We start from the raw sequence: 16,155 nt of genomic DNA, 5'->3' as shown, positions 1-16,155 counted from the left end.
GGGTTCTCCCCAGGGTTCTCCTCTGGTCTGTGTGTTTCAGGGTTCTCCCCAGGGTTCTCCTCAGGTCTGTGTGTTTCAGGGTTCTCCTCTTGCCTGTGTTTCAGGGTTCTCCTCGGGGGTTCTGCGCTCACTCTGGGGCCGTGGCCTGTGTGAGGTTCTCGTGTGACGATAGGTTCCTGGTCAGCGCTGGAGCCGGAGACGGAAGGTGAAGATCTGAAGTTTGTCCTGAAAGTGACGTTCATTATTATTCATTTCTCTTTGTTCTTTTCTTCTCAGTGTCATGATGTGGAGGTGTTTGTGACTAAACCAGGACTAAACCAGGTCTAAACCAGGTCTAAACCAGGACTAAACCAGGACTAAACCAGGGCTAAACCAGGTCTAAACCAGGACTAAACCAGGACTAAACCAGGTCTAAACCAGGACTGAACCAGGTCTAAACCAGGACTAAACCAGGACTAAACCAGGTCTAAACCAGGACTAAACCAGGACTGAACCAGGTCTAAACCAGGACTAAACCAGGACTGAACCAGGACTAAACCAGGACTAAACCAGGTCTAAACCAGGTCTAAACCAGGTCTAAACCAGGTCTAAACCAGGTCTAAACCAGGACTAAACCAGGTCTAAACCAGGACTAAACCAGGTCTAAACCAGGTCTAAACCAGGTCTAAACCAGGTCTAAACCAGGTCTAAACCAGGTCTAAACCAGGACTAAACCAGGTCTAAACCAGGACTAAACCAGGAGAAAACCAGGTCTAAACCAGGACTAAACCAGGACTGAACCAGGTCTAAACCAGGACTAAACCAGGACTGAACCAGGTCTAAACCAGGACTAAACCAGGTCTAAACCAGGTCTAAACCAGGTCTAAACCAGGTCTAAACCAGGACTAAACCAGGTCTAAACCAGGACTAAACCAGGTCTAAACCAGGTCTAAACCAGGTCTAAACCAGGTCTAAACCAGGTCTAAACCAGGTCTAAACCAGGACTAAACCAGGTCTAAACCAGGACTAAACCAGGAGAAAACCAGGTCTAAACCAGGACTAAACCAGGACTGAACCAGGTCTAAACCAGGACTAAACCAGGACTAAACCAGGTCTAAACCAGGACTAAACCAGGACTAAACCAGGTCTAAACCAGGACTAAACCAGGACTGAACCAGGACTGAACCAGGACTAAACCAGGACTAAACCAGGACTGAACCAGGACTAAACCAGGACTAAACCAGGTCTAAACCAGGTCTAAACCAGGTCTAAACCAGGTCTAAACCAGGACTAAACCAGGTCTAAACCAGGACTAAACCAGGTCTAAACCAGGTCTAAACCAGGTCTAAACCAGGTCTAAACCAGGACTAAACCAGGTCTAAACCAGGACTAAACCAGGTCTAAACCAGGTCTAAACCAGGTCTAAACCAGGTCTAAACCAGGACTAAACCAGGTCTAAACCAGGACTAAACCAGGAGAAAACCAGGTCTAAACCAGGACTAAACCAGGACTGAACCAGGTCTAAACCAGGACTAAACCAGGACTGAACCAGGTCTAAACCAGGACTAAACCAGGACTGAACCAGGACTAAACCAGGACTGAACCAGGTCTAAACCAGGTCTAAACCAGGACTAAACCAGGTCTAAACCAGGACTAAACCAGGTCTAAACCAGGTCTAAACCAGGTCTAAACCAGGTCTAAACCAGGTCTAAACCAGGTCTAAACCAGGACTAAACCAGGTCTAAACCAGGACTAAACCAGGAGAAAACCAGGTCTAAACCAGGTCTAAACCAGGACTAAACCAGGTCTAAACCAGGTCTAAACCAGGTCTAAACCAGGACTAAACCAGGACTAAACCAGGACTAAACCAGGTCTAAACCAGGACTAAACCATTACTAAACCAGGTCTAAACCAGGTCTAAACCAGGACTAAACCAGGAGAAAACCAGGTCTAAACCAGGTCTAAACCAGGACTAAACCAGGTCTAAACCAGGACTAAACCAGGTCTAAACAAGGTCTAAACCAGGTCTAAACCAGGTCTAAACCAGGACTAAACCAGGAGAAAACCAGGTCTAAACCAGGTCTAAACCAGGACTAAACCAGGACTAAACCAGGACTAAACCAGGTCTAAACCAGGTCTAAACCAGGTCTAAACCAGGACTAAACCAGGTCTAAACCAGGACTAAACCAGGACTAAACCAGGTCTAAACCAGGTCTAAACCAGGTCTAAACCAGGACTAAACCAGGACTAAACCAGGTCTAAACCAGGTCTAAACCAGGTCTAAACCAGGACTAAACCAGGACTAAACCAGGACTAAACCAGGACTAAACCAGGTCTAAACCAGGACTAAACCAGGACTAAACCAGGTCTAAACCAGGTCTAAACCAGGTCTAAACCAGGTCTAAACCAGGACTAAACCAGGTCTAAACCAGGTCTAAACCAGGTCTAAACCAGGACTAAACCAGGACTAAACCAGGTCTAAACCAGGACTAAACCAGGACTAAACCAGGTCTAAACCAGGTCTAAACCAGGACTAAACCAGGACTAAACCAGGACTAAACCAGGTCTAAACCAGGTCTAAACCAGGACTAAACCAGGACTAAACCAGGTCTAAACCAGGACTAAACCAGGACTAAACCAGGTCTAAACCAGGTCTAAACCAGGACTAAACCAGGAGAAAACCAGGTCTAAACCAGGTCTAAACCAGGACTAAACCAGGTCTAAACCAGGTCTAAACCAGGACTAAACCAGGTCTAAACCAGGACTAAACCAGGACTAAACCAGGACTAAACCAGGTCTAAACCAGGACTAAACCAGGACTAAACCAGGTCTAAACCAGGTCTAAACCAGGACTAAACCAGGAGAAAACCAGATCTAAACCAGGTCTAAACCAGGACTAAACCAGGACTAAACCAGGACTAAACCAGGACTAAACCAGGTCTAAACCAGGACTAAACCAGGACTAAACCAGGTCTAAACCAGGTCTAAACCAGGTCTAAACCAGGACTAAACCAGGTCTAAACCAGGACTAAACCAGGTCTAAACCAGGACTAAACCAGGACTAAACCAGGACTAAACCAGGACTAAACCAGGTCTAAACCAGGTCTAAACCAGGTCTAAACCAGGACTAAACCAGGACTAAACCAGGCCTAAACCAGGACTAAACCAGGACTAAACCAGGTCTAAACCAGGTCTAAACCAGGTCTAAACCAGGACTAAACCAGGTCTAAACCAGGTCTAAACCAGGACTAAACCAGGACTAAACCAGGACTAAACCAGGTCTAAACCAGGACTAAACCAGGTCTAAACCAGGTCTAAACCAGGACTAAACCAGGACTAAACCAGGACTAAACCAGGACTAAACCAGGACTAAACCAGGTCTAAACCAGGACTAAACCAGGTCTAAACCAGGTCTAAACCAGGACTAAACCAGGACTAAACCAGGACTAAACCAGGACTAAACCAGGACTAAACCAGGTCTAAACCAGGACTAAACCAGGTCTAAACCAGGTCTAAACCAGGACTAAACCAGGACTAAACCAGGACTAAACCAGGTCTAAACCAGGTCTAAACCAGGACTAAACCAGGTCTAAACCAGGTCTAAACCAGGTCTAAACCAGGTCTAAACCAGGACTAAACCAGGTCTAAACCAGGTCTAAACCAGGACTAAACCAGGTCTAAACCAGGACTAAACCAGGACTAAACCAGGTCTAAACCAGGTCTAAACCAGGTCTAAACCAGGACTAAACCAGGACTAAACCAGGACTAAACCAGGTCTAAACCAGGTCTAAACCAGGACTAAACCAGGACTAAACCAGGTCTAAACCAGGTCTAAACCAGGTCTAAACCAGGACTAAACCAGGACTAAACGAGGTCTAAACCAGGACTAAACCAGGACTAAACCAGATCTAAACCAGGTCTAAACCAGGACTAAACCAGGAGAAAACCAGGTCTAAACCAGGTCTAAACCAGGACTAAACCAGGTCTAAACCAGGACTAAACCAGGACTAAACCAGGTCTAAACCAGGTCTAAACCAGGTCTAAACCAGGACTAAACCAGGACTAAACCAGGACTAAACCAGGTCTAAACCAGGTCTAAACCAGGACTAAACCAGGACTAAACCAGGTCTAAACCAGGTCTAAACCAGGTCTAAACCAGGACTAAACCAGGACTAAACGAGGTCTAAACCAGGACTAAACCAGGACTAAACCAGGTCTAAACCAGGTCTAAACCAGGTCTAAACCAGGACTAAACCAGGACTAAACGAGGTCTAAACCAGGACTAAACCAGGACTAAACCAGGTCTAAACCAGGACTAAACCAGGACTAAACCAGGACTAAACCAGGTCTAAACCAGGTCTAAACCAGGTCTAAACCAGGACTAAACCAGGTCTAAACCAGGACTAAACCAGGACTAAACCAGGACTAAACCAGGTCTAAACCAGGACTAAACCAGGACTAAACCAGGTCTAAACCAGGTCTAAACCAGGACTAAACCAGGAGAAAACCAGGTCTAAACCAGGTCTAAACCAGGTCTAAACCAGGACTAAACCAGGACTAAACCAGGTCTAAACCAGGACTAAACCAGGACTAAACCAGGACTAAACCAGGTCTAAACCAGGACTAAACCAGGACTAAACCAGGACTAAACCAGGTCTAAACCAGGACTAAACCAGGTCTAAACCAGGTCTAAACCAGGTCTAAACCAGGACTAAACCAGGACTAAACCAGGTCTAAACCAGGTCTAAACCAGGTCTAAACCAGGACTAAACCAGGACTAAACCAGGTCTAAACCAGGTCTAAACCAGGACTAAACCAGGACTAAACCAGGTCTAAACCAGGTCTAAACCAGGTCTAAACCAGGACTAAACCAGGACTAAACCAGGTCTAAACCAGGTCTAAACCAGGACTAAACCAGGACTAAACCAGGTCTAAACCAGGACTAAACCAGGACTAAACCAGGTCTAAACCAGGTCTAAACCAGGACTAAACCAGGACTAAACCAGGACTAAACCAGGTCTAAACCAGGTCTAAACCAGGTCTAAACCAGGACTAAACCAGGTCTAAACCAGGTCTAAACCAGGACTAAACCAGGAGAAAACCAGGTCTAAACCAGGACTAAACCAGGTCTAAACCAGGACTAAACCAGGAGAAAACCAGGTCTAAACCAGGACTAAACCAGGACTAAACCAGGTCTAAACCAGGTCTAAACCAGGACTAAACCAGGACTAAACCAGGACTAAACCAGGTCTAAACCAGGACTAAACCAGGACTAAACCAGGTCTAAACCAGGTCTAAACCAGGACTAAACCAGGAGAAAACCAGGTCTAAACCAGGACTAAACCAGGTCTAAACCAGGTCTAAACCAGGTCTAAACCAGGACTAAACCAGGTCTAAACCAGGACTAAACCAGGACTAAACCAGGTCTAAACCAGGACTAAACCAGGACTAAACCAGGACTAAACCAGGACTAAACCAGGTCTAAACCAGGTCTAAACCAGGACTAAACCAGGACTAAACCAGGCCTAAACCAGGCCTAAACCAGGACTAAACCAGGACTAAACCAGGACTAAACCAGGACTAAACCAGGTCTAAACCAGGTCTAAACCAGGTCTAAACCAGGACTAAACCAGGTCTAAACCAGGACTAAACCAGGACTAAACCAGGACTAAACCAGGTCTAAACCAGAACTAAACCAGGTCAAAATCAGGACTAAACCAGGTCTAAACCAGGACTAAACCAGGACTAAACCAGGACTAAACCAGGTCTAAACCAGGACTAAACCAGGTCTAAACCAGGTCTAAACCAGGACTAAACCAGGTCTAAACCAGGTCTAAACCAGGACTAAACCAGGTCTAAACCAGGACTAAACCAGGACTAAACCAGGACTAAACCAGGTCTAAACCAGGACTAAACCAGGACTAAACCAGGCCTAAACCAGGCCTAAACCAGGACTAAACCAGGACTAAACCAGGTCTAAACCAGGTCTAAACCAGGTCTAAACCAGGACTAAACCAGGACTAAACCAGGACTAAACCAGGTCTAAACCAGGACTAAACCAGGTCAAAACCAGGACTAAACCAGGTCTAAACCAGGACTAAACCAGGACTAAACCAGGACTAAACCAGGTCTAAACCAGGACTAAACCAGGTCTAAACCAGGTCTAAACCAGGTCTAAACCAGGACTAAACCAGGACTAAACCAGGACTAAACCAGGACTAAACCAGGTCTAAACCAGGTCTAAACCAGGACTAAACCAGGACTAAACCAGGCCTAAACCAGGCCTAAACCAGGACTAAACCAGGTCTAAACCAGGACTAAACCAGGTCTAAACCAGGTCTAAACCAGGTCTAAACCAGGACTAAACCAGGACTAAACCAGGACTAAACCAGGTCTAAACCAGGACTAAACCAGGTCAAAACCAGGACTAAACCAGGTCTAAACCAGGACTAAACCAGGACTAAACCAGGTCTAAACCAGGACTAAACCAGGTCTAAACCAGGTCTAAACCAGGTCTAAACCAGGTCTAAACCAGGACTAAACCAGGACTAAACCAGGTCTAAACCAGGACTAAACCAGGTCTAAACCAGGTCTAAACCAGGACTAAACCAGGACTAAACCAGGTCTAAACCAGGACTAAACCAGGTCTAAACCAGGTCTAAACCAGGACTAAACCAGGACTAAACCAGGACTAAACCAGGTCTAAACCAGGACTAAACCAGGTCTAAACCAGGACTAAACCAGGACTAAACCAGATCTAAACCAGGTCTAAACCAGGTCTAAACCAGGACTAAACCAGGTCTAAACCAGGACTAAACCAGGACTAAACCAGGTCTAAACCAGGTCTAAACCAGGTCTAAACCAGGACTAAACCAGGACTAAACCAGGTCTAAACCAGGACTAAACCAGGACTAAACCAGGACTAAACCAGGACTAAACCAGGTCTAAACCAGGTCTAAACCAGGACTAAACCAGGTCTAAACCAGGTCTAAACCAGGACTAAACCAGGACTAAACCAGGTCTAAACCAGGTCTAAACCAGGTCTAAACCAGGACTAAACCAGGACTAAACCAGGTCTAAACCAGGACTAAACCAGGACTAAACCAGGTCTAAACCAGGTCTAAACCAGGACTAAACCAGGACTAAACCAGGACTAAACCAGGACTAAACCAGGTCTAAACCAGGACTAAACCAGGACTAAACCAGGAGAAAACCAGGTCTAAACCAGGTCTAAACCAGGACTAAACCAGGTCTAAACCAGGTCTAAACCAGGTCTAAACCAGGTCTAAACCAGGACTAAACCAGGACTAAACCAGGACTAAACCAGGACTAAACCAGGACTAAACCAGGTCTAAACCAGGACTAAACCAGGACTAAACCAGGTCTAAACCAGGACTAAACCAGGACTAAACCAGGACTAAACCAGGACTAAACCAGGTCTAAACCAGGTCTAAACCAGGACTAAACCAGGACTAAACCAGGTCTAAACCAGGACTAAACCAGGACTAAACCAGGTCTAAACCAGGTCTAAACCAGGACTAAACCAGGAGAAAACCAGGTCTAAACCAGGTCTAAACCAGGACTAAACCAGGTCTAAACCAGGACTAAACCAGGACTAAACCAGGACTAAACCAGGACTAAACCAGGACTAAACCAGGTCTAAACCAGGACTAAACCAGGACTAAACCAGGTCTAAACCAGGTCTAAACCAGGACTAAACCAGGACTAAACCAGGACTAAACCAGGACTAAACCAGGACTAAACCAGGTCTAAACCAGGACTAAACCAGGTCTAAACCAGGTCTAAACCAGGTCTAAACCAGGACTAAACCAGGTCTAAACCAGGACTAAACCAGGACTAAACCAGGTCTAAACCAGGACTAAACCAGGACTAAACCAGGACTAAACCAGGTCTAAACCAGGTCTAAACCAGGTCTAAACCAGGTCTAAACCAGGACTAAACCAGGCCTAAACCAGGACTAAACCAGGTCTAAACCAGGTCTAAACCAGGTCTAAACCAGGACTAAACCAGGTCTAAACCAGGTCTAAACCAGGACTAAACCAGGACTAAACCAGGTCTAAACCAGGACTAAACCAGGTCTAAACCAGGACTAAACCAGGTCTAAACCAGGTCTAAACCAGGTCTAAACCAGGACTAAACCAGGACTAAACCAGGACTAAACCAGGTCTAAACCAGGACTAAACCAGGACTAAACCAGGACTAAACCAGGACTAAACCAGGTCTAAACCAGGACTAAACCAGGACTAAACCAGGTCTAAACCAGGTCTAAACCAGGACTAAACCAGGACTAAACCAGGACTAAACCAGGACTAAACCAGGACTAAACCAGGTCTAAACCAGGACTAAACCAGGTCTAAACCAGGTCTAAACCAGGTCTAAACCAGGACTAAACCAGGTCTAAACCAGGACTAAACCAGGACTAAACCAGGTCTAAACCAGGACTAAACCAGGACTAAACCAGGTCTAAACCAGGTCTAAACCAGGACTAAACCAGGACTAAACCAGGACTAAACCAGGCCTAAACCAGGCCTAAACCAGGTCTAAACCAGGTCTAAACCAGAACTAAACCAGGTCAAAATCAGGACTAAACCAGGTCTAAACCAGGACTAAACCAGGACTAAACCAGGACTAAACCAGGTCTAAACCAGGTCTAAACCAGGTCTAAACCAGGTCTAAACCAGGACTAAACCAGGTCTAAACCAGGTCTAAACCAGGACTAAACCAGGAGAAAACCAGGTCTAAACCAGGACTAAACCAGGTCTAAACCAGGACTAAACCAGGTCTAAACCAGGACTAAACCAGGTCTAAACCAGGACTAAACCAGGACTAAACCAGGACTAAACCAGGACTAAACCAGGTCTAAACCAGGTCTAAACCAGGACTAAACCAGGACTAAACCAGGCCTAAACCAGGCCTAAACCAGGACTAAACCAGGACTAAACCAGGTCTAAACCAGGTCTAAACCAGGTCTAAACCAGGACTAAACCAGGACTAAACCAGGACTAAACCAGGTCTAAACCAGGACTAAACCAGGTCAAAACCAGGACTAAACCAGGTCTAAACCAGGACTAAACCAGGACTAAACCAGGACTAAACCAGGACTAAACCAGGTCTAAACCAGGACTAAACCAGGTCTAAACCAGGTCTAAACCAGGTCTAAACCAGGACTAAACCAGGACTAAACCAGGACTAAACCAGGTCTAAACCAGGTCTAAACCAGGACTAAACCAGGACTAAACCAGGCCTAAACCAGGCCTAAACCAGGACTAAACCAGGTCTAAACCAGGACTAAACCAGGTCTAAACCAGGTCTAAACCAGGACTAAACCAGGACTAAACCAGGACTAAACCAGGTCTAAACCAGGACTAAACCAGGTCAAAACCAGGACTAAACCAGGTCTAAACCAGGACTAAACCAGGACTAAACCAGGTCTAAACCAGGACTAAACCAGGTCTAAACCAGGTCTAAACCAGGTCTAAACCAGGACTAAACCAGGACTAAACCAGGTCTAAACCAGGACTAAACCAGGTCTAAACCAGGTCTAAACCAGGACTAAACCAGGACTAAACCAGGTCTAAACCAGGACTAAACCAGGTCTAAACCAGGTCTAAACCAGGACTAAACCAGGACTAAACCAGGACTAAACCAGGTCTAAACCAGGACTAAACCAGGTCTAAACCAGGACTAAACCAGGACTAAACCAGGTCTAAACCAGGTCTAAACCAGGTCTAAACCAGGACTAAACCAGGTCTAAACCAGGACTAAACCAGGACTAAACCAGGTCTAAACCAGGTCTAAACCAGGTCTAAACCAGGACTAAACCAGGACTAAACCAGGTCTAAACCAGGACTAAACCAGGACTAAACCAGGACTAAACCAGGTCTAAACCAGGTCTAAACCAGGTCTAAACCAGGACTAAACCAGGTCTAAACCAGGTCTAAACCAGGACTAAACCAGGTCTAAACCAGGTCTAAACCAGGACTAAACCAGGACTAAACCAGGACTAAACCAGGACTAAACCAGGACTAAACCAGGACTAAACCAGGTCTAAACCAGGTCTAAACCAGGACTAAACCAGGACTAAACCAGGACTAAACCAGGACTAAACCAGGACTAAACCAGGACTAAACCAGGAGAAAACCAGGTCTAAACCAGGTCTAAACCAGGACTAAACCAGGTCTAAACCAGGTCTAAACCAGGTCTAAACCAGGTCTAAACCAGGACTAAACCAGGACTAAACCAGGACTAAACCAGGACTAAACCAGGACTAAACCAGGACTAAACCAGGTCTAAACCAGGACTAAACCAGGACTAAACCAGGTCTAAACCAGGACTAAACCAGGACTAAACCAGGACTAAACCAGGTCTAAACCAGGTCTAAACCAGGACTAAACCAGGACTAAACCAGGTCTAAACCAGGACTAAACCAGGACTAAACCAGGTCTAAACCAGGTCTAAACCAGGACTAAACCAGGAGAAAACCAGGTCTAAACCAGGACTAAACCAGGTCTAAACCAGGACTAAACCAGGTCTAAACCAGGACTAAACCAGGACTAAACCAGGTCTAAACCAGGACTAAACCAGGACTAAACCAGGACTAAACCAGGACTAAACCAGGACTAAACCAGGTCTAAACCAGGTCTAAACCAGGACTAAACCAGGACTAAACCAGGCCTAAACCAGGACTAAACCAGGTCTAAACCAGGTCTAAACCAGGTCTAAACCAGGTCTAAACCAGGACTAAACCAGGTCTAAACCAGGTCTAAACCAGGACTAAACCAGGACTAAACCAGGTCTAAACCAGGACTAAACCAGGTCTAAACCAGGACTAAACCAGGTCTAAACCAGGTCTAAACCAGGTCTAAACCAGGACTAAACCAGGACTAAACCAGGACTAAACCAGGTCTAAACCAGGTCTAAACCAGGACTAAACCAGGACTAAACCAGGACTAAACCAGGACTAAACCAGGTCTAAACCAGGACTAAACCAGGACTAAACCAGGACTAAACCAGGTCTAAACCAGGTCTAAACCAGGTCTAAACCAGGACTAAACCAGGTCTAAACCAGGTCTAAACCAGGTCTAAACCAGGTCTAAACCAGGACTAAACCAGGTCTAAACCAGGTCTAAACCAGGTCTAAACCAGGACTAAACCAGGACTAAACCAGGTCTAAACCAGGTCTAAACCCGGTCTAAACCCGGTCTAAACCAGGACTAAACCAGGACTAAACCAGGTCTAAACCAGGTCTAAACCAGGACTAAACCAGGACTAAACCAGGTCTAAACCAGGTCTAAACCAGGACTAAACCAGGTCTAAACCAGGACTAAACCAGGTCTAAACCAGGACTAAACCAGGTCTAAACCAGGACTAAACCAGGACTAAACCAGGACTAAACCAGGTCTAAACCAGGACTAAACCAGGACTAAACCAGGACTAAACCAGGACTAAACCAGGACTAAACCAGGTCTAAACCAGGACTAAACCAGGACTAAACCAGGTCTAAACCAGGTCTAAACCAGGACTAAACCAGGACTAAACCAGGACTAAACCAGGACTAAACCAGGACTAAACCAGGTCTAAACCAGGACTAAACCAGGTCTAAACCAGGTCTAAACCAGGTCTAAACCAGGACTAAACCAGGTCTAAACCAGGACTAAACCAGGACTAAACCAGGTCTAAACCAGGACTAAACCAGGACTAAACCAGGTCTAAACCAGGTCTAAACCAGGACTAAACCAGGACTAAACCAGGACTAAACCAGGCCTAAACCAGGCCTAAACCAGGTCTAAACCAGGTCTAAACCAGAACTAAACCAGGTCAAAATCAGGACTAAACCAGGTCTAAACCAGGACTAAACCAGGACTAAACCAGGACTAAACCAGGTCTAAACCAGGACTAAACCAGGTCTAAACCAGGTCTAAACCAGGTCTAAACCAGGACTAAACCAGGTCTAAACCAGGTCTAAACCAGGACTAAACCAGGAGAAAACCAGGTCTAAACCAGGACTAAACCAGGTCTAAACCAGGACTAAACCAGGTCTAAACCAGGACTAAACCAGGTCTAAACCAGGACTAAACCAGGACTAAACCAGGACTAAACCAGGACTAAACCAGGTCTAAACCAGGTCTAAACCAGGACTAAACCAGGACTAAACCAGGCCTAAACCAGGCCTAAACCAGGACTAAACCAGGACTAAACCAGGACTAAACCAGGTCTAAACCAGGTCTAAACCAGGTCTAAACCAGGACTAAACCAGGACTAAACCAGGACTAAACCAGGTCTAAACCAGGACTAAACCAGGACTAAACCAGGACTAAACCAGGACTAAACCAGGTCTAAACCAGGACTAAACCAGGTCTAAACCAGGTCTAAACCAGGTCTAAACCAGGACTAAACCAGGACTAAACCAGGACTAAACCAGGTCTAAACCAGGTCTAAACCAGGACTAAACCAGGACTAAACCAGGCCTAAACCAGGCCTAAACCAGGACTAAACCAGGTCTAAACCAGGACTAAACCAGGTCTAAACCAGGTCTAAACCAGGACTAAACCAGGACTAAACCAGGACTAAACCAGGTCTAAACCAGGACTAAACCAGGTCAAAACCAGGACTAAACCAGGTCTAAACCAGGACTAAACCAGGACTAAACCAGGTCTAAACCAGGACTAAACCAGGTCTAAACCAGGTCTAAACCAGGTCTAAACCAGGACTAAACCAGGACTAAACCAGGTCTAAACCAGGACTAAACCAGGTCTAAACCAGGTCTAAACCAGGACTAAACCAGGACTAAACCAGGTCTAAACCAGGACTAAACCAGGTCTAAACCAGGTCTAAACCAGGACTAAACCAGGACTAAACCAGGACTAAACCAGGTCTAAACCAGGACTAAACCAGGTCTAAACCAGGACTAAACCAGGACTAAACCAGATCTAAACCAGGTCTAAACCAGGTCTAAACCAGGACTAAACCAGGTCTAAACCAGGACTAAACCAGGACTAAACCAGGTCTAAACCAGGTCTAAACCAGGTCTAAACCAGGACTAAACCAGGACTAAACCAGGTCTAAACCAGGACTAAACCAGGACTAAACCAGGACTAAACCAGGTCTAAACCAGGTCTAAACCAGGTCTAAACCAGGACTAAACCAGGTCTAAACCAGGTCTAAACCAGGACTAAACCAGGACTAAACCAGGTCTAAACCAGGACTAAACCAGGACTAAACCAGGACTAAACCAGGACTAAACCAGGACTAAACCAGGTCTAAACCAGGTCTAAACCAGGACTAAACCAGGACTAAACCAGGACTAAACCAGGACTAAACCAGGACTAAACCAGGACTAAACCAGGAGAAAACCAGGTCTAAACCAGGTCTAAACCAGGACTAAACCAGGTCTAAACCAGGTCTAAACCAGGTCTAAACCAGGTCTAAACCAGGACTAAACCAGGACTAAACCAGGACTAAACCAGGACTAAACCAGGACTAAACCAGGACTAAACCAGGTCTAAACCAGGACTAAACCAGGACTAAACCAGGTCTAAACCAGGACTAAACCAGGACTAAACCAGGACTAAACCAGGTCTAAACCAGGTCTAAACCAGGACTAAACCAGGACTAAACCAGGTCTAAACCAGGACTAAACCAGGACTAAACCAGGTCTAAACCAGGTCTAAACCAGGACTAAACCAGGAGAAAACCAGGTCTAAACCAGGACTAAACCAGGTCTAAACCAGGACTAAACCAGGACTAAACCAGGACTAAACCAGGACTAAACCAGGTCTAAACCAGGACTAAACCAGGTCTAAACCAGGACTAAACCAGGACTAAACCAGGACTAAACCAGGACTAAACCAGGACTAAACCAGGTCTAAACCAGGTCTAAACCAGGACTAAACCAGGACTAAACCAGGCCTAAACCAGGACTAAACCAGGTCTAAACCAGGTCTAAACCAGGTCTAAACCAGGTCTAAACCAGGACTAAACCAGGTCTAAACCAGGTCTAAACCAGGACTAAACCAGGACTAAACCAGGTCTAAACCAGGACTAAACCAGGTCTAAACCAGGACTAAACCAGGTCTAAACCAGGTCTAAACCAGGACTAAACCAGGACTAAACCAGGACTAAACCAGGTCTAAACCAGGTCTAAACCAGGACTAAACCAGGACTAAACCAGGACTAAACCAGGTCTAAACCAGGACTAAACCAGGACTAAACCAGGACTAAACCAGGTCTAAACCAGGTCTAAACCAGGTCTAAACCAGGACTAAACCAGGTCTAAACCAGGTCTAAACCAGGTCTAAACCAGGACTAAACCAGGTCTAAACCAGGTCTAAACCAGGTCTAAACCAGGACTAAACCAGGACTAAACCAGGTCTAAACCAGGTCTAAACCCGGTCTAAACCCGGTCTAAACCAGGACTAAACCAGGACTAAACCAGGTCTAAACCAGGTCTAAACCAGGACTAAACCAGGACTAAACCAGGTCTAAACCAGGTCTAAACCAGGACTAAACCAGGTCTAAACCAGGACTAAACCAGGTCTAAACCAGGACTAAACCAGGTCTAAACCAGGACTAAACCAGGACTAAACCAGGACTAAACCAGGTCTAAACCAGGTCTAAACCAGGACTAAACCAGGAGAAAACCAGGTCTAAACCAGGACTAAACCAGGACTAAACCAGGACTAAACCAGGTCTAAACCAGGTCTAAACCAGGACTAAACCAGGACTAAACCAGGACTAAACCAGGTCTAAACCAGGACTAAACCAGGACTAAACCAGGTCTAAACCAGGACTAAACCAGGAGAAAACCAGGTCTAAACCAGGACTAAACCAGGTCTAAACCAGGTCTAAACCAGGACTAAACCAGGACTAAACCAGGCCTAAACCAGGCCTAAACCAGGCCTAAACCAGGACTAAACCAGGACTAAACCAGGTCTAAACCAGGACTAAACCAGGTCTAAACCAGGACTAAACCAGGACTAAACCAGGTCTAAACCAGGACTAAACCAGGTCAAAACCAGGACTAAACCAGGTCTAAACCAGGACTAAACCAGGACTAAACCAGGACTAAACCAGGTCTAAACCAGGACTAAACCAGGTCTAAACCAGGTCTAAACCAGGACTAAACCAGGTCTAAACCAGGTCTAAACCAGGACTAAACCAGGACTAAACCAGGTCTAAACCAGGACTAAACCAGGTCTAAACCAGGTCTAAACCAGGACTAAACCAGGACTAAACCAGGTCTAAACCAGGACTAAACCAGGACTAAACCAGGTCTAAACCAGGACTAAACCAGGTCTAAACCAGGACTAAACCAGGACTAAACCAGGTCTAAACCAGGTCTAAACCAGGACTAAACCAGGTCTAAACCAGGTCTAAACCAGGACTAAACCAGGTCTAAACCAGGTCTAAACCAGGACTAAACCAGGACTAAACCAGGTCTAAACCAGGACTAAACCAGGACTAAACCAGGTCTAAACCAGGACTAAACCAGGACTAAACCAGGTCTAAACCAGGACTAAACCAGGTCTAAACCAGGTCTAAACCAGGACTAAACCAGGTCTAAACCAGGACTAAACCAGGACTAAACCAGGTCTAAACCAGGTCTAAACCAGGTCTAAACCAGGACTAAACCAGGACTAAACCAGGACTAAACCAGGTCTAAACCAGGACTAAACCAGGTCTAAACCAGGTCTAAACCAGGTCTAAACCAGGACTAAACCAGGTCTAAACCAGGACTAAACCAGGACTAAACCAGGACTAAACCAGGACTAAACCAGGTCTAAACCAGGACTAAACCAGGACTAAACCAGGTCTAAACCAGGACTAAACCAGGTCTAAACCAGGACTAAACCAGGTCTAAACCAGGTCTAAACCAGGTCTAAACCAGGCCTAAACCAGGCCTAAACCAGGCCTAAACCAGGTCTAAACCAGGTCTAAACCAGGACTAAACCAGGCCTAAACCAGGACTAAACCAGGACTAAACCAGGTCTAAACCAGGACTAAACCAGGCCTAAACCAGGACTAAACCAGGCCTAAACCAGGCCTAAACCAGGTCTAAACCAGGACTAAACCAGGTCTAAACCAGGACTAAACCAGGCCTAAACCAGGCCTAAACCAGGCCTAAACCAGGTCTAAACCAGGTCTAAACCAGGTCTA

At 45.8% G+C, this 16,155-nt stretch overlaps 1 protein-coding gene across 1 annotated transcript in view; it reads left to right on the top strand.

Moving 5' to 3' along the window:
• LOC140377283 (echinoderm microtubule-associated protein-like 6) overlaps window positions 1-209 on the top strand; it is a gene marked incomplete at its 5' end in the record, with an annotated part of 41,852 nt that extends 41,643 nt beyond the window's left edge. The window contains one exon of the mRNA XM_072462632.1: window positions 105-209. Within this exon, the coding sequence (XP_072318733.1) occupies window positions 105-209 (105 nt within the window). The remainder of the gene's footprint in view (window positions 1-104) is intronic.
• Between the last annotated feature and the right edge of the window lie 15,946 nt (window positions 210-16,155).

Source organism: Eucyclogobius newberryi, unplaced genomic scaffold, assembly GCF_026437365.1.
Source record: "Eucyclogobius newberryi isolate DKJ021-1_F unplaced genomic scaffold, fEucNew1.0.hap1 SCAF_4, whole genome shotgun sequence".
Lineage (NCBI taxonomy): Eukaryota > Metazoa > Chordata > Actinopteri > Gobiiformes > Gobiidae > Eucyclogobius > Eucyclogobius newberryi.
The sequence above is the reverse complement of the archived record's forward strand: the minus strand, read 5'-3'. Positions and strand labels throughout refer to the sequence as shown.